This window comes from Scyliorhinus torazame, chromosome 12 (assembly GCF_047496885.1).
Source record: "Scyliorhinus torazame isolate Kashiwa2021f chromosome 12, sScyTor2.1, whole genome shotgun sequence".
NCBI classification, from domain to species: domain Eukaryota; kingdom Metazoa; phylum Chordata; class Chondrichthyes; order Carcharhiniformes; family Scyliorhinidae; genus Scyliorhinus; species Scyliorhinus torazame.
Window position 1 is genome coordinate 147,391,674 of NC_092718.1, and position 22,500 is coordinate 147,414,173.

The following is a 22,500-nucleotide window of genomic DNA, read 5'->3' on the forward strand; positions in this document are numbered from 1 at the left end:
GGAGATTTTAAAAGATCGCGGCCTAGTTTCAGGAGCCGTTCGGAGGAGGAGGAGCAGTCTCTGTCAGGGAGAGAACCTGAGAACATCTAAGACACTCAGAGGGTAGGAAGGTAAGTAAGTGATTTTTACTCATTTTTACTTTTATACCTTTTTCAAATTGTGTGTGTCGGGGGGAAACTGAAGTGACATCACAGAAAAGCTGTGGCCTGAGTGGCTGGTTGGGAATCTACACTAAATTTAAAAATTAAGCATTGGTAACTAATTAAACATAATTACTTAATTATAATTTAGAGGGATATCTAAGCCAGAGATCGGAGAGTACTATATTTAGCTTTCGCATTTCTATTAGAAATCTAGTGCTAGGAAACAGATAGTTAACAGTAACTTTGAAATTAAAAAAAATAAATATTAAAAGAAAGAAAATTTAAATTTTAATTGTAATTAATTGACGCAATGTCAGTTAGAGGGGTGCAGTGCTCTGACTGTGAGATGTGGCAGGTCCGGGAGGCTTCCAGCGTCCCGGGTGGCTTCATCTGCAGAAAGTGCACCCAACTGGAGCTCCTCACAGACCGCATGGTTCGGTTGGAGCAGCAATTGGATGCACTTAGGAGCATGCAGGTGGCAGAAAGCGTCATAGATCGCAGTTATGTAAATGTGGTCACACCCAAGGTGCAGGCAGAGAAATGGGTGACCACCAGAAAGGGCAGGCAGTCAGTGCAGGAATCCCCTGTGGTTGTCCCCCTCTCGAACAGATATACCCCTTTGGAGACTGTCGGGGGGGATAGCTTATCAGGGGAAAACAGCAGTAGCCAGAGCAGTGGCACCATGGCTGGCTCTGATGTTCAGAAGGGAGGGTCAAAGCGCAGAAGAGTAATAGTAATAGGGGACTCTATAGTCAGGGGCACAGATAGGCGCTTCTGTGGACGTGAAAGAGACTCCAGGATGGTATGTTGCCTCCCTGGTGCCAGGGTCCAGGATGTCTCTGAACGGGTAGAGGGCATCCTGAAGGGGGAGGGCAAACAGGCAGAGGTCGTTGTACATATTGGTACTAACGACATAGGCAGGAAGGGGCATGAGGTCCTGCAGCAGGAGTTCAGGGAGCTAGGCAGAAAGTTAAAAGACAGGACCTAGAGGGTTGTAATCTCGGGATTACTCCCTGTGCCACGTGCCAGTGAGGCTAGAAATAGGAAGATAGAGCAGCTAAACACGTGGCTAAACAGCTGGTGTAGGAGGGAGGGTTTCCATTATCTGGACCACTGGGAGCTCTTCCGGGGCAGGTGTGACCTGTATAAGAAGGACGGGTTGCATCTAAACCGGAGAGGCATAAATATCCTGGCCGCGAGGTTTGCTAGTGTCACACGGGAGGGTTTAAACTAGTATGGCAGGGGGGTGGGCACGGGAGCAATAGGTCAGAAGGTGAGAGCATTGAGGGAGAACTAGGGAATAGGGACAGTGGGGCTCTGAGGCAGAGCAGACAGGGAGAAGTTGCTGAACACAGCAGGTCTGGTGGCCTGAAGTGCATATGTTTTAATGCAAGAAGTATTACGGGTAAGGCTGATGAGCTTAGAGCTTGGATTAGTACTTGGAACTATGATGTTGTTGCCATTACAGAGACCTGGTTGAGGGAAGGGCAGGATTGGCAGCTAAACGTTCCAGGATTTAGATGTTTCAGGCGGGATAGAGGGAGATGTAAAAGGGGAGGCGGAGTTGCGCTACTGGTTCGGGAGAATATCACAGCTGTACTGCGGGAGGACACCTCAGAGGGCAGTGAGGCTATATGGGTAGAGATCAGGAATAAGAAGGGTGCAGTCACAATGTTGGGGGTTTACTACAGGCCTCCCAACAGCCAGCGGGAGATAGAGGAGCAGATAGGTAGACAGATTTTGGAAAAGAGTAAAAACAACAGGGTTGTGGTGATGGGAGACTTCAACTTCCCCAATATTGACTGGGACTCACTTAGTGCCAGGGGCTTAGACGGGGCGGAGTTTGTAAGGAGCATCCAGGAGGGCTCTTAAAACAATATGTAGACAGTCCAACTAGGGAAGGGGCGGTACTGGACCTGGTATTGGGGAATGAGCCCGGCCAGGTGGTAGATGTTTCAGTAGGGGAGCATTTCGGTAACAGTGACCACAATTCAGTAAGTTTTAAAGTACTGGTGGACAAGGATAAGAGTGTTCCTAGGATGAATGTGCTAAATTGGAGGAAGGCTGATTATAACAATATTAGGCGGGAACTGAAGAACATAGATTGGGGGCGGATGTTTGAGGGCAAATCAACATCTGACATGTGGGAGGCTTTCAAGTGGCAGTTGAAAGGAATTCAGGACCGGCATGTTCCTGTGAGGAAGGAGGATAAATACGGCAATTTTCAGGAACCTTGGATGACGAGAGATATTGTAGGCCTCGTCAAAAAGAAAAAGGAGGTATTTGTCAGGGCTAAAAGGCTGGGAACAGACGAAGCCTGCGTGGAATATAAGGAAAGTAGGAAGGAACTTAAGCAAGGAGTCAGGAGGGCTAGAAGGGGTCACGAAAAGTCATTGGCAAATAGGGTTAAGGAAAATCACAAGGCTTTTTACACGTACATAAAAAGCAAGAGGGTAGCCAGGGAAAGGGTTGGCCCACTGAAGGATAGGCAAGGGAATCTATGTGTGGAGCCAGAGGAAATGGGCGAGGTACTAAATGAATACTTTGCATCAGTATTCACCAAAGAGAAGAAATTGGTAGATGTTGAGTCTGGAGAAGGGGGTGTAGATAGCCTGGGTCATATTGAGATCCAAAAAGACGAGGTGTTGGGTAATATTAAAAAATATTAAGGTAGATAAGTCCCCAGGGCCTGATGGGATCTACCCCAGAATACTGAAGGAGGCCGGAGAGGAAATTGCTGAGGCCTTGACAGAAATCTTTGGATCCTCGCTGTCTTCAGGGGATGTCCCGGAGGACTGGAGAATAGCCAATGTTGTTCCTCTGTTTAAGAAGGGTAGCAAGGATAATCCCGGGAACTACAGGCCGGTGAGCCTTACTTCAGTGGTAGGGAAATTACTGGAGAGACTTCTTCGAGACAGGATCTACTCCCATTTGGAAGCAAATGGACGTATTAGTGAGAGGCAGCACGGTTTTGTGAAGGGAAGGTCGTGTCTCACTAACTTGATAGAGTTTTTCGAGGAGGTCACTAAGATGATTGATGCAGGTAGGGCAGTGGATGTTGTCTATATGGACTTCAGTAAGGCCTTTGACAAGGTCCCTCATGGTAGACTAGTACAAAAGGTGAAGTCACACGGGATCAGGGGTGAGCTGGCAAGGTGGATACAGAACTGGCTAGGCCATAGAAGGCAGAAAGTAGCAATGGAAAGATGCTTTTCTAATTGAAGGGCTGTGACCAGTGGTGTTCCACAGGGATCAGTGCTGGGACCTTTGCTCTTTGTAGTATATATAAATGATTTGAAGGAAAATGTAACTGGTCTGATTAGTAAGTTTGCAGACGACACAAAGGTTGGTGGAATTGCGGATAACGATGAGGACTGTCGGAGGATACAGCAGGATTTAGATTGTTTCATGCAGGATTCATGGCGGCCAACGGCCATTCTCCGACCCGCTGGGAGGGGGTCGGAGAATGACGCCCCTGATTAGTAAGTTTGCGGGCGACACAGGTTGGTGGAATTGCGCATAGCGATGAGGATACAGCAGGATTTAGATTGTTTGGAGACTTGGGCGGAGAGTGGTAGGTGGAGTTTAATCCGGACAAATGTGAGGTAATGCATTTTGGAAGGTCTAATGCAGGTAGGGAATATACAGTGAATGGTAGAACCCTCAAGAGTATTGAAAGTCAAAGAGATCTAGGAGTACAGGTCCACAGGTCATTGAAAGGGGCAACACAGGTGGAGAAGGTAGTCAAGAAGGCATACGGCATGCTTGCCTTCATTGGCCGGGGCATTGAGTATAAGAATTGGCAAGTCATGTTGCAGCTGTATAGAACCTTAGTTCGGCCACACTTGGAGTATAGTGTTCAATTCTGGTCGCCACACTACCAGAAGGATGTGGAGGCTTTAGAGAGGGTGCAGAAGAGATTTACCAGAATGTTGCCTGGTATGGAGGGCATTAGCTATGAGGAGCCAGTTGAATAAACTCGGTTTGTTCTCACTGGAACGAAGGAGGTTGAGGGGAGGCCTGAGAGGTATACAAAATTATGAGGGGCATAGACAGAGTGGATAGTCAGAGGCTTTTCCCCAGGGTAGAGGGGTCAATTACTAGGGGGCATAGGTTTAAGATGAGAGGGGCAAGGTTTAGAGTAGATGTACGAGGCAAGTTTTTTTTACGCAGAGGGTAGTGGGTGCCTGGAACTCGCTACCGGAGGAGGTGGTGGAAGCAGGGACGATAGTGACATTTAAGGGGCATTTTGACAAATACATGAATAGGATGGGAATAGAGGGATATGGACCCAGGAAGTGTAGAAGATTGTAGTTTAGTCGGGCAGCATGGTCGGCACGGGCTTGGAGGGCCGAAGGGCCTGTTCCTGTGCTGTACATTTCTTTGTTCTTTGTTCTTTGACTTACAGTTTCTGTTATTGACACTTTAAAGAGCTGGAATGACTGACACTTTTCTTAACCTGTAGTGTAATTACTATTTTGAGCCATAGTGGGAAGTAATGAATGAATCAAATTTTAAGAACATTTTTTTTTTTTTTTTTAACACAGCCTACGGTCACTAATTGATTCTCCAGTGTATAATGGGTCAATGGCCATAGGAGTGCTGTAGTTTGGAGTAAGGTACATGAGAGGTCATGGAGGGATGTTTTTTGAGGAGGGGGGGGGGGCTTTCCTTGCCAAATGGAACATGGGGATGGGTGGCGTGCCAGAGCTTGACATGAGGCATGGGGGTGGGGGTGGGGGGGGGGGGGGGGTCATTGGGGTGGGTGGAGATGCATAGCTTGGCATAGGGGACATGGGGTGATTGGAGGGTCACAGTTTGGAATAGGGGACATAAGGATGACCTTGGAACCTTTTAAAGGATCCCCTCATTCGGACTAAAGTTCATGACTCCTTTGAGGGGCCGTGAACCACAACTCTTTAGAAATCTGGCCCAATAGGGCGGCATGGTGGCACTGTGGTTAGCACTGCTGCCTACGGTGCTGAGGACCCGGGTTCGATCCTGACCCCAGGTCACTGTCCATGTGGCGGTTGCACATTCTCCCCGTATCTGCGTGGGTTTCACCCCCACAATCCAAAGATGTGCAGTTTAGGTGGATTGGCCACGCTACATTGCCCCTTAATTGGAAAAAAATTACTGGGTACTCTCAATTTATTTTAAAAAAAAAAGATAAATCTGGCCCAACTCCATTTACATTGCGCATGAGTAGGACATAGGACCATAGAAACATAGAAAATAGGAAGAGTAGGCCATTTGGCATTACGAGCCTGATCCGCCATTCTTTATGATCATGGCAACTCAGTAAACTGTACTAGCTTGGCCTGAACTGCTTTCTGTGGTACCGAATTCACAGGCTCACCAATCTTTGGGTGATAACGTTTTTCCTCAATTCAGTCCTAAGTGTTTTACCCAGTATCCTTAAGCTGTGAACCCTGGTTCTCGACTTCCCCGCCATCGGGAACATCCTTCCTGCATCTACCCTGCCTAGTCCCATTAAAATGTGATAGGTTTCTATGAGATCCCCCTCATTCTTCAAAACTCCAGCGAATATAATCATAACCAACTCAGTTTGTCCTCATACATCAGTCCCGCCATCCCAGGAATCAGTCTGGTAAACCTTCGCTGTACACCCGCCATAGCAAGAACATCCTTTCATAGATAAAGAGACCAAAACTGCACACACTATTCCTGGTGTGGCCTCACCAAGGTCCTGTATAAGTACAACAAGATATCTCTGCTTCTGTACACAAATCCTCTCGCTATGAAGGCCAACATACCATTTGCATTCTTTATTGCTTGCTGCACCTACATGCTTATCTTCAGTGACTGGTGTACAAGGATGCCCAGGTCTCGTTGCACATTCCCCTCTCAATCTATAGTCATTCATATAACAACCTGCCACCCCCACCTGGCTGACTCATCCTGCAGCCACTTAACGGCCATTAGGCTTTGTTTGGGACTTTCTTTTAGAAAAGTAACCATTAGATTGACCAGAATTATAAAAGTGTTCAGATGCATTAGATTAATTTATCCAGTAGATAAAGTGTTCTTCTGCTTTGATCGGTATTAAGATTGACTTAAGTGTGTGAATCGTACCCTGTTTTTTGACCTTTTCATTGATTGACTGGTCAGCCATCTGTTAACCTTTGAATCAATGGAACAGATGGCCATCTAGTTTGATACTTTAATGTGCTCAGCTCTGGAGGTTTTGTTGGCACAGTTATCCACTGAAATGTTATTGTGAATGCTTGCCTAGGTTCCAAACTGTACTGAAGGATTCAACTCAGCAGTGATTGTTGACACAGCTGTCAAGAGAACTGTTTTCAGTTTGGATGACCAGTTTTGTGTCCTCCCAAATGGATTATGTTTTTTGAAGTCAGTTAGCAGAATTAAACATTTTTCAAGTGGAGCTTGAATGGCTGTTTATTGATTTTGAAGTTTCATTATCATCTAAAAGACTTCTCAATTATAGGGCTCATGAGTTCTGTCCATAGTGGATAGTGGGTGAGTGAACATGGGAGGAAATGGGGATCATGGAGAGGGCACATGTGGGGTCATGGGTGTGAAAAGTGAGGACCATGATGCCTAATGCTCAAGTGCAGAACTGGGCCGATGTCCCAGAGAATAGAGACAGACCTTCTCAACTGCTCATCCCGGCATCTTCCCGCCTCAGTTCCCATCTCATTCGGAGAGGGTCGCTCCAACTCCAGCCTGTCCCAACCACCCCACCATGAAAATAACCTGAGCAGGTACTGCTAGCAGGAGATGATATCATGATATTGGGGAAATGGCATGATTCCACACCTGCCTCAAAGGGAAAAATACCATCCATTTCTCTATAATAACGCTTCATAATGTTTCATAGACCCCATTAGGTGGCCCACCAGCCTTTACTTTTCTAGAGTCTAGTGTACTTGTCTGTTGAGAATTTCCTTAAAGTTACACCCTCAGTTCTCATATCACCTTTGTCAATCTTTTCACCTTTCTCTATTGCCTCTATATCCTTTTTCTAATATAGAGCTCAGAACTGCACCATGCAAAGTATGCCCAATGTGGTCTAACCAAGGTTCTACAACTTCCCTGGGTCTCCAATTCTACCCTTTAGAAAGGAAACTTTGTTTTTATGCTCTTGGTAGTTTGCATTTCTAATTTCAATGACTTGCAAACCGTAAATCCCTTTGCTCACCTACCCCTATAGAGCTTTATTTTCCAAGGAACATGTGACTTTCTTATTCTTCTGACCAAAATACATCATCTCACACTCATTGAAATAATTTTACCATTTACACATTTTGCTGTAAGTTTACTGATGTCTTCCTGTACCCTGTCAGTCATCTTCAGTATTATCTATATCTCCCAATGTGGTGTTAGCTGCCAATTTGAAAGTTAGATCTCAGATTCAAAATCCTTACCATTTGCAAAAAAATGGTAAATCATCAATCCTAGCACCAATCCTTGTGGGAAAAAAACACTTCCTGAATTATTCGTCTGGATTACGAAGCCCAATATTAGAACGACTGATTATTTATTCCAGAGGAGCTCCTGGCTGTGGATGAGGCTGGTTCCAGTAACAAGTAGCTCTGACAAAATAAATGTTTATTCCGCAACAGCAAATTAATTAATCAGATCAAGGCTGTTCCATCTGATTTAACCTTTGCTGGAATAGTTTACAGACAAGCATCAATGTTTTTGCAACCTTGAAATTCTATACACGATCCACCACAAAGCTCCCATAAGACGGGAGAATGATAAGAAGGTTCAATTGATCAGAACATGTATTGATAAACTGATCAGCCAGCAGAAATTCCTTCTTTTGTTTCCCTTTGGCCTCCAAACATCAATTTCAGTGGTCAATTTACACACAGCAAGTCCTCCACATTTTCATTGTTGGGGGGTTAGGACTCATAGCACCACCTCACACTCAAACTCACGACTCAAAACCTTGGAACTTCTTACCCATAAGTTTACATCATTCCCAGAGTTTTAGAACCATGACCCTGTAGTATTCAATGCAAGAACAAGTGTATACCTATATAGAGTTTTTCACAATTCCAAGGCATCCCAAGTCACGACACAGTCTATGAAGTACTTTTGCAGTATAGTCACTGTCATATCACACAGAAACACAGCAGCTGATTGTTAGAGCTCGCTCCCACAAACAACAATGAAAAAGGTGACCAATCCATCTGGTTTTGGTTGTGTTGACTGCTGACTGGATAAATATTGGGAGAACTCCCCTACTCTGAATAGTGCCCTGGGAATCATTTTATGTAGACTCGCGAGGGCAAATGGAGCCTTCAGTTAAAGTCTCACCTGCAGGACAGCACGACTGACAGTGCTGTACTCCCTCAGATTGTTAACCTAGATTCTATACGCAAGCCTCCACGGTGGGATTTGAACTCAGCATTCTGACTAAGAGGTGGAGTGCTACCAACTGACTCATGGCTGACACCTAAAATCAAAGTCCAGAATTCTGTAACCGAGTTATGGAATAAGGTTGCGTCAAATACAGGTATTAAGGATACATTTTTTTTCTCTCAGTCCTCCACATTAGAAACAGTAGGTTTGCAGCAGGATATTTCTTTGTAGCTATTAGGCCTGCGCTGAAAAGCCTAACACGTGTCGCTCAGTTATGAACAATCACCCAATAATAACATAAAAGCCTGCTGGATCTGCCAGCTGTAACCTTTCGTAGTTGGCCCGTGTGGTGGTATGTATTAGGGGTATTACGGTACCCTGTGAGGCCGAGGGGCTATTGGTGGATAGATGCTGGGTCGTGATTGGATCAGCCGCCTGCTGGCTCCACCCAATAAGGCGGAGTATAAGAGCCCGGGTTCTCCCAGCAGCCGCATTCTGGGGAACAAGTCTGTGTAATAAAGCCATCGTTTGACTCCTTCTCATCTGGTCTCGTGAGTGATTGATTGTGCTACAGTCCGCTTACCTTGCAAACAGACATCTGATTGGTGGTGAGTGTACCAGTCTTGTCAGAGCAGATGATTGATGTGCAGCCTAAGGTTTCCACTGAAGGAAGGCTCCTCACAATTGCGTTCTTCTTCGCCATGCGCCTGGTCCCTAGGGCTAGACAGGTGGTAATGACGGCAGGAAGCCCCTCGGGAATGGCAGCCACAGCCAATGCCACTGCGATTTTGAAGTAGTAGATGGCGCCGCGAACCCAGGAGCCACCATGGACTGGATCATTGAAGTGCCCAATGTTGATGACCCACACAGCCACACAAATGAGGGATATGACCTTTGACAGTTGCTGCCCAAACTCGTCGAGTTTCTGCTGTAGGGGTGTCTTCTCATTCACCGTGGCTGCCATCTGGTTTCGAATCTTGCCAATCTCGGTGCTGACCCCTGTGGCTACGACGATGCCCATCGCTTTCCCAGCCGCGATGTTCGTTCCCTGAAAAGAATATCAAACATGAGGCGAGTTTGTGAAGGCTTGACAGATTGCCAACTGTAGAAAGTAAAGGGGGAACAGAGTCTGGAAAGAACTTTCTTTACGGATTATTTATATTTTCAATTGACAATTAGATATTTCATATAGATTTAGAGTTAAATGCTTGATATTTAAAGGAAACCTGCAGATTTTTCAATAAGCCCTAAAGCCCTATGATGGCAGTCACCTGCCTCTCCCTCAAGGTCATTCGTGTACATTCATGACTTAGTGGAACCAGCTACATCCTCCATGACTCCAATCCATTTTAACAGGAGCCACTCCAGTGGAACAGGAAGCATGCTTTGTACAACACAAACAAATCCTTTCCCTTTAAACCAATTGTCGTTTCCAGTGTTCCCCAAATACAAAGATGCTGATCGCACTCCTGTCAAAAAAACAATTTCAATTCGCCCAGCCAAATAACTTGCTTGCGTATAGTGCCAGAGGTCACCCTTACAAAGGCCGTTCCCATCCATTTATCCCATTTCCACTAAGAACGTAAAAATAAAAATCCTTTCATGCACAACACTATAATCAAGATAGTTTGAAATCTATCAGATAGTTGGCAATCTGACATCCCACTCAGACTGTCTGGGTTTCCCTGCCAGCGCGGTCTGCACTTTAGTGATAAGTTAATATTCCATTTATCCACAGATGGCATAGATGGGAGATATTAAAAGCTTGCCATCTTTTCCATTATAAATTCCTACATCCACATATTTAAGAAGAAACTGCTTTCTTTGTCTATGGAAATCTATCCTTTTCAGCCCTTTTACTCCCCACTCAGAATATTCTTTTGTTTGTCCAATGTTTAAATATCTTGCACTGCTGGGCAGATGTTCTATCTGTTAGGAAGGATATACCTGCATTGGAGGCAGTACATAGAATCATAGAATCTACAGTGCAGAAGGAGGCCATTCGGCCCATCGCGTCTGCACCAGCTTTTGGAAAGAGCACCCTATTCAAGCCCACACCTCCACCCTATCCCCATAACCCAGTAACCCCACCCAACACTAAGGGCAATTTAGCATGGCCAATCCACCTAACCTGCACATCTTTGGGAGGAAACCGGAGCACCCGGAGCAAACCCACGCACACACCGGGAGAACGTGCAGATCCTGCACAGACAGTGACCCAAGCCGGGAATCGAACCTGTAACCCTGGAGCTGTGAAGCAATTGTGCAAACCACTATGCTACCGTGCTGCCCACGGTTCACCAAATTGGTCCCTGGGATGAGAGGCTGAGTAAATTGGGTCTGTATTCTCGAGTTCAGAAGAATGACAGGGCGCAGTGGTTAGCAGCCTCACGGTGTCAAGGACTGGGTTCGATCCCGGCCCCGGGTCACTGCCTGTGTGGAGTTTGCACATTCTCCCCATGTCTGCGTGGGTTTCACCCCCACAAACTAAAGCTGTGCAGGGTAGGTGGATTGGCCACGCTAAATTGATCCTTAATTGGAAAAAAGAATTGGGTACTCTAAATTTATTTTTTTAAAGTTCAGAAGAATGTGCGACGATCTCACTGACGGAGAATTCGGAAGGGATTCGATGGGGGAGGGGGGAGGGGGATGCTCAGGGATCGTTTCCATTTATCGGGGAGTCTAAAACACAGGGACGCAGTCTCAGGATAAGGGGCCAATTATTTAAGACTGAGATTAGGAGAAATTGCTTCACTCAAAGGGTCTTTGGAATTCTCTACCCCACAGGGTTGTGGATGCTCCATCGTTGAATATACTGAAGATTTTTGGTGTCTCAGGGAATCCAGGGATATGGCGAGCAGGCGGGAAAGTGGAGTTGAAGCCAAAGATTACTGAATGACAGAAGTTTCGATCACAGAATCCCAACAGTGCAGGAGGCCATTCATCCCACCGAGTCTGTATCGACCCTCTGAAAGAACTCCCTACCCAGGTCCACTCCCCCAACCTATACCCGTGGCCTGACCTAACCTTCACATCTTCGGACACCAAGGAGCAATTGATCATGGCCAATTCATCTAACCTGGACATCTTTGACACTGAGGGAAGAAACTGCAGCACCTGAAGGAAACTCATAGGGAGAACATGCAACCTCCACACAGTTAGTTATGCAAGGCTGAAATCAAACCTGGCGGGATGAAGCAGCCGTGCTAACCAGTGCTCCACCGCGCTGCCCATGTTTGGCCATACGATCTACTTCTGCTACAATTGCATATATTCTTCTGTACAATTCACCTGGGAAGGTGTCTTTTTTCCTGGGTTCCACTCAACAACTTTGCTTTTAGAATTTATAGAATCCCTACAGTGCAGGAGGTCATTCAGCCCATCGAGTCCGCATCGACCTTCAGAGCACCCGACATAGGCCTATTCCTTCACCCTTTCCAAGAGCCGGTGCAGACTAAGGGGGCTGAATGACCTCCTGCACTGTAAATTCAATGATAATCTATGATTAATCTAGGACAAAGGTTCGGCACAACATCGTGGGCCGAAGGGCCTGTTCTGTGCTGTATTTTCTATGTTCTATGTTCTATCCCCGTAAATCTGTAACCCCAACTAACCTGTATAACTTTGGACATTAAGAGGCAACTTAGCATGGCCAATTCACCTGGAGGGAACCTACGCAGACACGGGGAGGAACTGCAAACTTCTCATTGACAAGTCACCCAAGGCTGGAATTGAACCCAGGTCCCTGGCAATGTGCTAGCCACTGTGCTGCTCTGGTTGGGTTTTCTTTGCCCTTGTTACTCCACATCGCGCAGCTGGTAATGTTCTTGGGAATTACAGGGCAGATACAGGTCACTAAGCCCAACATATCCAAGCCAGTGTTTATGCTCCTCACCAGGTTACTCACTTAACCACGTCAACACTCCATTTTGTTCCTTTCTCCCTCTGTTATTTGCCCGAACCACTCCCATTGATGGCAAGTTTCACTTTCCAACCACTGGACACAAACCCACCCAATTTAGTCCCAATTATGAATTTATTTCATTACATTCAGCTTTACGTTCAGTTTGTGAGGTAGTGTTTACTCATTCCGTTGCACAGGTTTTGAATGTCCCCCTCCATTTGTGTTTCTTGCCTTGGGGATATGTAAAGATGACACACCAGTTACAATGTCTGAACAGGAGTTTTATTTACAATGCTTTTAAGATGTCTGCTCGCAGGCTTCCAGCTGCTTCTTTCAGTTTATCAGTCAGCTTGACTAATAGCATCGTGTGAACAACTAACAGACATACACAATCAAACACCAAGCACCACTCACTGCTGAAGGCCACACCCATTAATGGAATCCATTGCATAATTTCCACCTTGGAAGTGAAATCGGGGGCAGACACATTCCTGGAACCGGAGCAAAATGGTTTCATCACTGTTGCTTCCATACATACCGAAAATAACATGTTCTTCTTGTCCTGGTTCACAGCTCTAGGGTCTGGTACAGGATCACTGTGTTTGATGACAGAGACCGACTCCCCTGGACATAGAAAACAAAGGGTGACAGTGAGGAAGCATGAAACATACACAGAAAGAAAAGAAAGGCAATAATCTGTAGGGGTTGCGAGGGGATAAGTATAGCCAGTGGTTACTAATTGTGTAACTCAGTGTGAATAAAACCCAGGATCCTCTTATGGACTGATCTGATCTCTTCTCACATCTTCTCTACGGAGTAGTACTACACTCCGTATGCTTCACCCGATGCCTGTGTCGATGTATTTACATCGGGTACTTTGTGTTTACCGTATTATGTATTTTCTTTTCATGTACGGAATGATCTGCTTGAGTTGCACGCAGAGCAATACTTTTCACTGTACCTCGGTACACGTGAGAATAAACCAATCCAATCGGCATTGGTGCCAGAGCATTACCAACATTAGCAAAGAGAGGTTAATGTTTACACTACTTTAGGGATAAATTAATTCTTAACTACATTTCTGAATCTGGGGAAGGCAGTTTCTTAGTATTATTCCGAGAATAATCCATCATGATATAGTCATGAAATCTTGTGGAGCTGACGTAACATCCCATGTAAGCTGGTCATACTGATTGTAAGAATATTATACATACCCACATTCTCTTTTCACACCCAGACATTCTAGGTTCAAATCCCACTTCAGGACCTGATGGCCTTGCAAGGCGTGTTCATAACATGACCTAACTGGTTTTGTCAGCCTTTTAAAAAATTCATTCATGGGGTTGTGAACATCACTGGCTGGGCCAACATTTATTGCCCATCCCTAATTGCCCTCGAGAAACTGGTGGTGAGCTGACTTTTTGAACCACTGGAGCCCACGTGGTGTGGGTACACCCACAGTGCTGTTAGGCCGTTTCAAGATTTTGACCCAGTGACAGTAAAGGAACAGCGATACATTTCCAAGTCAGGATGGTGAGTAGCTGGGAGGGGAACTTCCAGGTGGTGTTGCTCCCATGTATCTGCTGCCCTTGTCCTTCTAGATGGTAGCGATCGTGGGTTTGGAAGATGCTGTCAACGGAGCCTTGGTGAGTTCCTGAATTGCACCTTGTAGATGGAACACACGGCTGCTACTGTGCGTTGGTGGTGGAGGGATTGAATGCCAATCATGCGGGCTGGCTTGTCCTAGATGGTGTCAAGTGTTGGAGCTGCATTAATCTAGGTAAGTGGAGAGCATCCCATCACACTCCATACTTGTGCCTTGTAGATGGCGGACAGGCTTTGGGGAGTCAGGAGGTGGATTACCTGATATAGAATTCCCAGAATCTGACCTGTGCTGATAGCCACGGTATTTATATGCATCTCGATCAGTTTGGTGATCCCACAATGTTGATAGGTTACCATGCTTGTATAACCTTCCAATATGCCTGATTGCAGGCGGTAAAAGTGGGAGAGTTCCCTTTATTGCTGAGGCCAACGTTGTCAGTGGAGCAGGCTTGTGACAGTGTGGGACCTGCCTCCCGCATTTTTTTTCAAATTTTCAAAAAATTTGCTGAGAAGAGCCAGCAGCAGAGCCGATGGGTTACACACCACCTTTCCCACCTGAGACAGCACTTAAAAAATACCTAAAATTCTATCCTAGTCACAATGATTCAGAGTAAATTCAAAACCGGACACTAAACTGCCACCATCTCCCAATCAGAAACCTTACAGAGCTAGTTCTGCTTAATTATCATTCTCACCTTTAGCATTGTAGCTTAGGAATTTCAATAAAGGAGCTTCTCATTCTTCAAAATCTTTAGGATAGACACTGCCGGCATTCTTAAATAATGGAATTTACGGCACCCCCCCTGCCACCTCACAGAGCTATCTGTTGATAACATTTCAGAATCTGACACCAGCAGAACAATGGATGTCTTCCCAAACTAACCAATGGACAGTGGGCGTCTTCCCAAACTAACCAATGGACAGCTTCCTAAACTAACCCAATGAGCAGTGGGTGCCTTCCCAAACTAACCAATGTGCAGTGGGTGTCTTTCCAAACTAAGTAAGAAGTCTTACAACACCAAGTTAAGTCCAACAGGTTTGTTTTGAACCACTAGCTTTCGGAGCATTGCTCCTTCCTCAGGTGAATTTGAGGAAGGAGCAGTGCGCCTAAAGCTAGTGATTCAAAACAAACCTGTTGGACTACCCACTGCCCATTGGTTAGTTTGGGAAGACGCCCACTGCCCATTGGTTAGTTTGGGAAGATGCCCACCCCTGGGGTGAGCACAGTAAAACTTTACTGTGCTCACCCCAGTCCAATGCCGGCATTTCCACATCATGGTTCCCAAACTAACCAATGGACAATGGGTGTCTTCCCAAACTAACCAATGGACAGCTTCCTAAACTAACCAATGGGCAGTGGTGTCTTCCCAAACTAACCAATGGACAGCTTCCTAAACTAACCAATGGGCAGTGGTGGCTTCCCAAACTAACCAATGTACAGTGTGTGTCTTCCCAAAATAACCAATGGGCAATGGGTGCCTTCCTAAACTAACCAATGGACAGATCCCTAAACTAACCAATGGGCAGTGGGTGTCTTCCCAAACTAACCAATGGATGCCTTCCTAAACTAACCAATGGACAGCTTCCTAAACTAACCAATGGACAGTGGGCATCTTCCCAAACTAACCAATGGGCAGTGGGCGTCTTCCCAAACTAACCAATGGGCAGTGGGTAGCTTCCCAAACTAACCAATGGTCAGTGGGTAGCTTCCCAAACTAACCCATGGACCGCTTCCCAAACTAACCAATGGGCAGTGGATAGTTTCCCCAAACTAACAAATCTGTAATTGGGTTTATTTTAATCTAACCTCCTCACCACATTTAAAATTTTGTTTTGCCTTCGATGATGGGAGTTATTCATTCTGGGAAATGGGATAACATCCCCATTTCAGGTGCTTAATGTCAACATTGAGATCAGATATACAACGTATAGTCGTGGTGGGCAACTTGCAGTCCGGAGGATACATGCAGCCTAACTGGGTTCCGAGTGCGGCTCACCAGACATTTATTTGACCGTTGCCCATGTGCCGAGTTGCCACATTCTGCTGATTAATGTCCGTGTAGTTTTTTTCCTGTATGACTGAAGTGATTCCCAGCTAAAGCAAGGGCAAATGAAGTGAGGTGCGTGCTGATTGCTCACAACTTTGACTGGAAAAGCAGTGCACTCCCGCCAAAGTGTAAATATTTCTTTTGTTTTAACGATTTGACTTTGATGATAGCTCTATTGATTTATAAATAATTAAGCATTTTATATAAGGTAAGCTAAAGTCATCATCGTCCCATATGACTATGGTCTGCTTTCCCCTTTGAAGAGGAGGGCTGACTAGTGATGATTTAACCTGATGATCACACCTCAGGCAAGTGGCAATGTTGAGAAGGTTTTTTCATGAATAACCTCAGCTGGTATGGGAAATGAACCGGTGCTGCTGGCCTTGCTCTGCATCACGAGCCAGCAGTCTAGCCAAGCGAGCTAAATCGTTATGAAATATTTTAATTAAATATTCAATGTGTTTTAAATGTATTTAATCTTATTCATGGGGGTCATGGTTAGTGGACAAACCCAATTTCAATCTTGGGGCCCAGTGAGATGAAGGAGGGCCACTGATGCAGCCCACTCACTGGCCGAGGTTGCCCATCACTGGTGCCCAGCCTCCTCCACTCTGATCCAACAATATGCTCCAGGCAACATACCAGTTGTCCTTGGACCATATGGACCATATCTGAGGCAGAGTACCAGGTTCGGGGCGGTTTTGTGTCAGATGTTTATATGAAGGTGCACAAATTTACAAAAACAAACCTTTGGCTAACAGGTAGAATTCAGCTGGACTAGACTTGATCTCACGTCACAGGAATTGAAGGTTGTATTCAAGGAGATGGATAAAGCTGGACACATGCGGCATGATTTTTTTTCCAATTGATTTTTGGGCTGTGTCTGTCATTTGCAGCACACTTTCTACATCAGTCAGCTATTTTATTTCTGGGACCTATTAAATTTGTGATTGCTCTTCTTTCACAGGTGATGTGTACTTGCCCTTCATTGAACACTCAATGAATTATCATACTGAAGGCACAGACTACAAAACGTCCTGTATTTCCACACTGCAGAGTAAATATCGTTCCTCCAGTTTGATGTGCTCAGTACAAAGGCATCTTGAATGATGCTCAATGGAAAGTTTCAAATCAGGAGGCCAGTGCATTAAGCTGGCTTTCAGGAAAATCATAGAATCTACAGTGCAGAGGAAGCCACTAGTCCCATTACGTTTGCACCGGCCTTGGAAAGAGCACCCTACTTAAGACCACACCTCCACCCTATTTCCTGTAACCCAGTAACCCCACCTATCCTATTGGACACTAAGGGGCAATTTAGCATGGCCAATCCATCTAACCTGCACATCTTTGGACTGTGGGAGGAAACCGGAGCGCCCGGAAGGAACCCACGCACCATGGGGAGAAAGTGCAACCTGCACACAGTCACCCGAGCCGGATTTGAACCCGCGTCATTGGAGCCGAGGCAGCAGTGCTAACCACTGTGCATCACTTTTTCTGGAGCTCACTGGCTACTTTTGTGAACATCAACACTTGTTTCAAAGGCACAAGAGTAAGTTCTGAAAGATAGAGTCGTAATTCAACTCAAAACATTGGTGGAATTTTATAGCCGAAAACATGGTGATGGAGGCATAAACTGCGGCAGACCATTTAAAGCTCCACTGACTGTGTGGAAACGCATAATCCCACCTTCAGGAGGGTTGGAAAAATCTCCCTGTTACTCTACTTCTCTCTCCACAGACATTGCCCGACCTGCTGAGTGTTTTCAGAGCTGTGTTTTTATTGCATATTGGAATCCAATCAACTGGTTTAATCTCCTTTGGTTAGGTTTGGGTCTCTTGCTGAACTGAATGAAAGATCGATTTGTCATCAAGTACATTTAAAAGCTCACAAGGAAAAATTCCTCACTGAAGACTGGAGGCCCAGAGCTCAGATGACTAACGAGGAGCATGCACTGCAGCGAAACATGCCACTGGCTCCCAAATCCCTGTTTATTAATAACTAAACTCACCAGCCTCTCCTTCCACTTTCAACTACATCCCCAGGCTGAATGATTAGGGAGCAGGCTGACTACTCAGGAGGCAATAACCCTCTCAACCTTTCACAAAATAATTTTCATCGAGGATTATAGTTTGCCCATTCTACTCTTTCCCACCTTTTATTTGGAAAGTGTATTGTATTCGGAACAGTACTTATTTAAGTATTCTATGAAGGTAAGGACAGGGTCAGGTAAGGTGACACTGGAGTCAGTGGTTGTGGTAACACATTTTGCTGACAATGGTCGAGGGTATATTCCTTGGAGTTTGGTTTGGGCTTCTGGAGGTGGGAAGCATGAGCCCTGCCTGCATTGTACAAGCTTGGCTGAGCTGGTTGCAAGCCCACCCCTGGCATTAGAAGACTATGGATTCAAATCCCGCTTGAGTGCATTACCTAGTCTGACACTTCAACGTTGGTGGAGGAGCCATCTTTCAACAAGGTGGGGGTTCAGCTGTCTGGTCAGCTGGATCCAAGTCAAACGATCAAATCATTTACTCATATGCTGTTGATGGGGCCTTGTATGTGCAAATCGATTGCTTTCTTTCCCCTCATAAGTATTATATTTCAGAAGTACTTGATTGGTTGCAGGGTGCTGATGGACTGAAGGCAGGTCTTTCTATTTTGGTTGATAGGCCTGTTTCTTTATGTATATATATTATATATCTATATATGGTATTTGGGAGTCATTGGCAAGACCAGCATTTGTTGCATATTCCTGCACTTGAGGAGGCAGGAACATCGAAAACTAGGAGGAGTAAACTATTCAGTCCCTTGAGCCTACTCGTATAGATCATGACTCATCATCTCCCTCAATCCATTTTCCTGCATTATCTCCATATTTCTTGATGTCATTAGTATCTAGAAATCTATTGATCTCAGTCTTGAACATACTCAAATGACTGAGCCCCTCAGTCCTCTGTGGTAGAGAATTCTAAATATTCACCACCCTCCGAGTGAAGAAATCCCCCCTCGTCTCAGTCCGAAATGGCCTGCCCCTCTTTCTGAGAATGTGTTTCCTGGTTTGAGATCCCCCCTCCCTCCCCACCGCGCCAAACCAAGGGAAACATCCTTCCTGCATTTACCCTTTAGAAGATTCTAAGTTTCAAAGAGATCGGAACTCATTTTTCGAAACTCTGGAGAATGCAGGCGTAGTCTCCTCAATCCCTCCTCATAGGAGGGTCCCACCATCCTGGGAATTAGTCTGGTGAACCTTCACTGCACTCCTTCCTTAGGTAAAGAAACCAAACCCGTACACAATACTCCAGGTGCAGTCTGACCAAAGTTCTATACAATTGAAACAAGACTTTGCTACTCTTGTACTCAACCCCTCTTGTGATAAAGGCCAACATACCATTTGCCTTCCTAATTAATTGCTTGTTGCACCTGCATGTTGACTTGCAGTGACTCCTCAACAAGGACACCCAGATCCCTTTGGACATCAACACATCCCAATTTCTCACCATTAAAGAAATACACCTCTGCTCCTCCTGCCAAAGTGAATAATATCACACTTATCCACATTATGTAATATTCCTGCCACTCATCAAGTCTGTCCAAATCCCCTTGAAGCCTTTTTGTATCCTTCTCACAATTGACATTCCATCATCATTTTTTGTCATCAGAAAACTTGGAAATATTTCATTTTGCCCCCACATCCAGATCAGCGATAAGATTGTGAATAGCTGTGGCCCAAGACACTGGAGTATGATATTGTCGTGGTATTGTCACTGGACTAGTAATCGAGACCCCCAGGGTAATGCTCAGAAGCTCGAATCCCACCATGGCAGCTGGTGAAATTTGATTTTGATTTAAAAAATCTGGAATTAAAATTCTAATGACGACCATGAAACCATTGCTGATTGTCGTTAAAACCCATCTGGTTCACTAATGTGCGGCACAGTAGCACAGTGGTTAGCACATTCTTTACAATAGATTCCAACATTTTTTCTACAACTGACCTCAGGTCAACAAGTCTGTAGTTCCTCGTTTTCTTTCTCCCTCGTTTCTTAAATGATCAGGGTTATATTTGCTACTTTCCAATCCAAAGGAATTATTCCAGAAGCTACAGAATTTTGAAAGATGTTTACCAAATCATTCCCCATCTCCACAGCCACCTCTTTCAACACACTGGGGATGTACATCAACGGTTAAGGGGATTTTCTGGCTTCCTCCAATACTACTTTGTTTTACTCATACGCATCTCCTTCCACCACAATTCACCAATTTGCCCGTCATGCCTTCATAGTTTCCTTTGGTTAGAATTAAGACCTCAGTTTTGGATTGAACAGCATTGTTTTCAAAATTAGTGGAAAGTTCTAACATATTATTGTCACTCTTCCCCAAGGGTACTTTTACAACAAGATTGTTAAGTAGCCCTCTCTCATTATATAATACTGCATTTAAAATAATCTGTTCTCCAGTTGGCCCCTCAACATACTGCTGTCGAAATTTGTACTCCACTGCAGTAGGGCGGCAGTGGTTAGCGCTGCTGCTTCACAGCACCAGGGTCCTGGGTTCGATTCCCACTTGGGTCACTGGCTGTGTGGAGTCTGCACGTTCTCCCAGTGTCTGCGTGGGTTTCCTCCGGGTGCTCCGGTTTCCTCCGACAAGTCCAGAAAGACGTGCTGTTAGGTCAATTGGACATTCTGAATTCTCCTTCGGTCTATCCTGTTTGAGTGTGGCGACTACGGGATTTTCACAGTAACTTCATTGCACTGTTAGTGTAAGCCTACTTGTGACAATAATAAAGATTATAATATTATTATTAGTGCTCATTCGGTTTATCCAGTTTATGTGTAGATTGAAATCCCCCCAAAGATTACTATATTACCCTTGTTGTATGCACTTCTAATTTTCTGATTTAGACCATGTCCGACAGTTTGGTGCAATGTAAATAACTCTCACCATTTGTTTGCTGCCCCTTGCAATTTCTTAGTTCCACCCAAACTGATTTTACATCTTGTTATTCCAATCTAAGATCCCCTCCCACATCCCTTATCAATGCTTCCCCATTTTTCTTTGCTTGTCCTTCCATGAATATCTAGTTCTCGTCTTGGTCACCCTGCAGCCACATCTCATTAGATCACATCCGTTCACTTCTATTCATGACATCAATTCACCTATCTTGTTGCAAATGCTGCTTGCATTCAGATAGCGTCATTAATTCTGCTTTTTTAACATTACTCTATATTTTGACTCTATTTAAATGTAGTTCTTTTATTTTGCTCATTCTTCTTTGTTTCTGCTGCCTTCCACTTTCATTTACTACTTCTGTACTTCCCATTGCCAGCTTTGTCTCACTCTTATCTGATTCCCTCCCTCCCGGGTTCACAACCCCCTGACAAGTCAGTTTAAAACCTCCCCAACAGCACTAACAAATCTCTCTGGGAGAATATTAGTCCCAGTCCTGTTAAGGTGTATCCAACCTCCTTGCACAGCTCCCACCTGCCCTAGAACCCGTCCCAATGCCCCAGAAATCTAAAACCCTCCCTCCGACACCATTTCTCCAGCCGTATATTCAAGCGACCCATGTTCCTATTTCTATGCTCACTAGCACAGGTTACTGGGAGTAATCCTGGGATTACTGCCTTAGAGGTCTTACTTTTCAATCTCTTTCCTAGATCCCCTCCAAATCGGCTCTCGGGACTCATCCCTCTTCCTACCTATAGAACATAGAACAATACAGCGCAGTACAGGCCCTTCGGCCCACGATGTTGCACCGAAACAAAAGCCATCTAACCTACACTATACCATTATCATCCATATGTTTATCCAATAAACTTTTAAATGCCCTCAATGTTGGCGAGTTCACCACTGTAGCAGGTAGGGCATTCCACGGCCTCACTACTCTTTGCGTAAAGAACCTACCCCTGACCTCTGTCCTATATCTATTACCCCTCAGTTTAAGGCTATGTCCCCTCGTGCTAGCCATTTCCATCCGCGGGAGAAGGCTCTCACTGTCCACCCTATCTAACCCTCTGATCATTTTGTAAGCCTCTATGCCACCTATGTGCTGGTGAGTCACCTGTTGAGCTGCAGTGTGAGGTGGTGTAGGTGTGAAGATATGAATTGGGAATAATAGGCCATTCGATCCAGCTTCGCCATTCACCAAGATCATGGCTGCTCTGATTGTGGCCTCAACTCCGCCTACCCCGATGACCTTTGACTCCCTTATTAGTCAAGAATCAGTCTACCTCTGCCTTAAACATATTCACTGACCCTGCGTCCACCACTCTCTGAGGAAGAGAGTTCAAAAGACTCACAAACCTCAGAAAACATTTCTTCTTACCTCCATCTTAAATGGAAACCCCTTATTTTTAAACTGTGTCCCCTAGTACTAGTCTCTCCAGCAGGGGGAAACATCCTCTGAGCATCCCTCCTGTCAAATCCCCTCAGGATTTGAAAAGTT

General features: G+C 45.2%; 1 protein-coding gene across 2 annotated transcripts in view; it reads right to left on the reverse strand.

Annotated features, from left to right (window-relative positions):
- The window catches only part of atp2a3 (ATPase sarcoplasmic/endoplasmic reticulum Ca2+ transporting 3), a 356,930-nt gene that overhangs the window by 158,659 nt on the left and 175,771 nt on the right, over window positions 1–22,500 (reverse strand). For both annotated transcript variants that reach the window (XM_072469154.1, XM_072469153.1), the window contains exons 7-8: window positions 12,944–13,029; window positions 9,085–9,549 (exon numbers count right to left, since the gene is read on the reverse strand). In XM_072469154.1, the coding sequence (XP_072325255.1) occupies window positions 9,085–9,549; window positions 12,944–13,029 (551 nt within the window). The remainder of the gene's footprint in view (window positions 1–9,084; window positions 9,550–12,943; window positions 13,030–22,500) is intronic.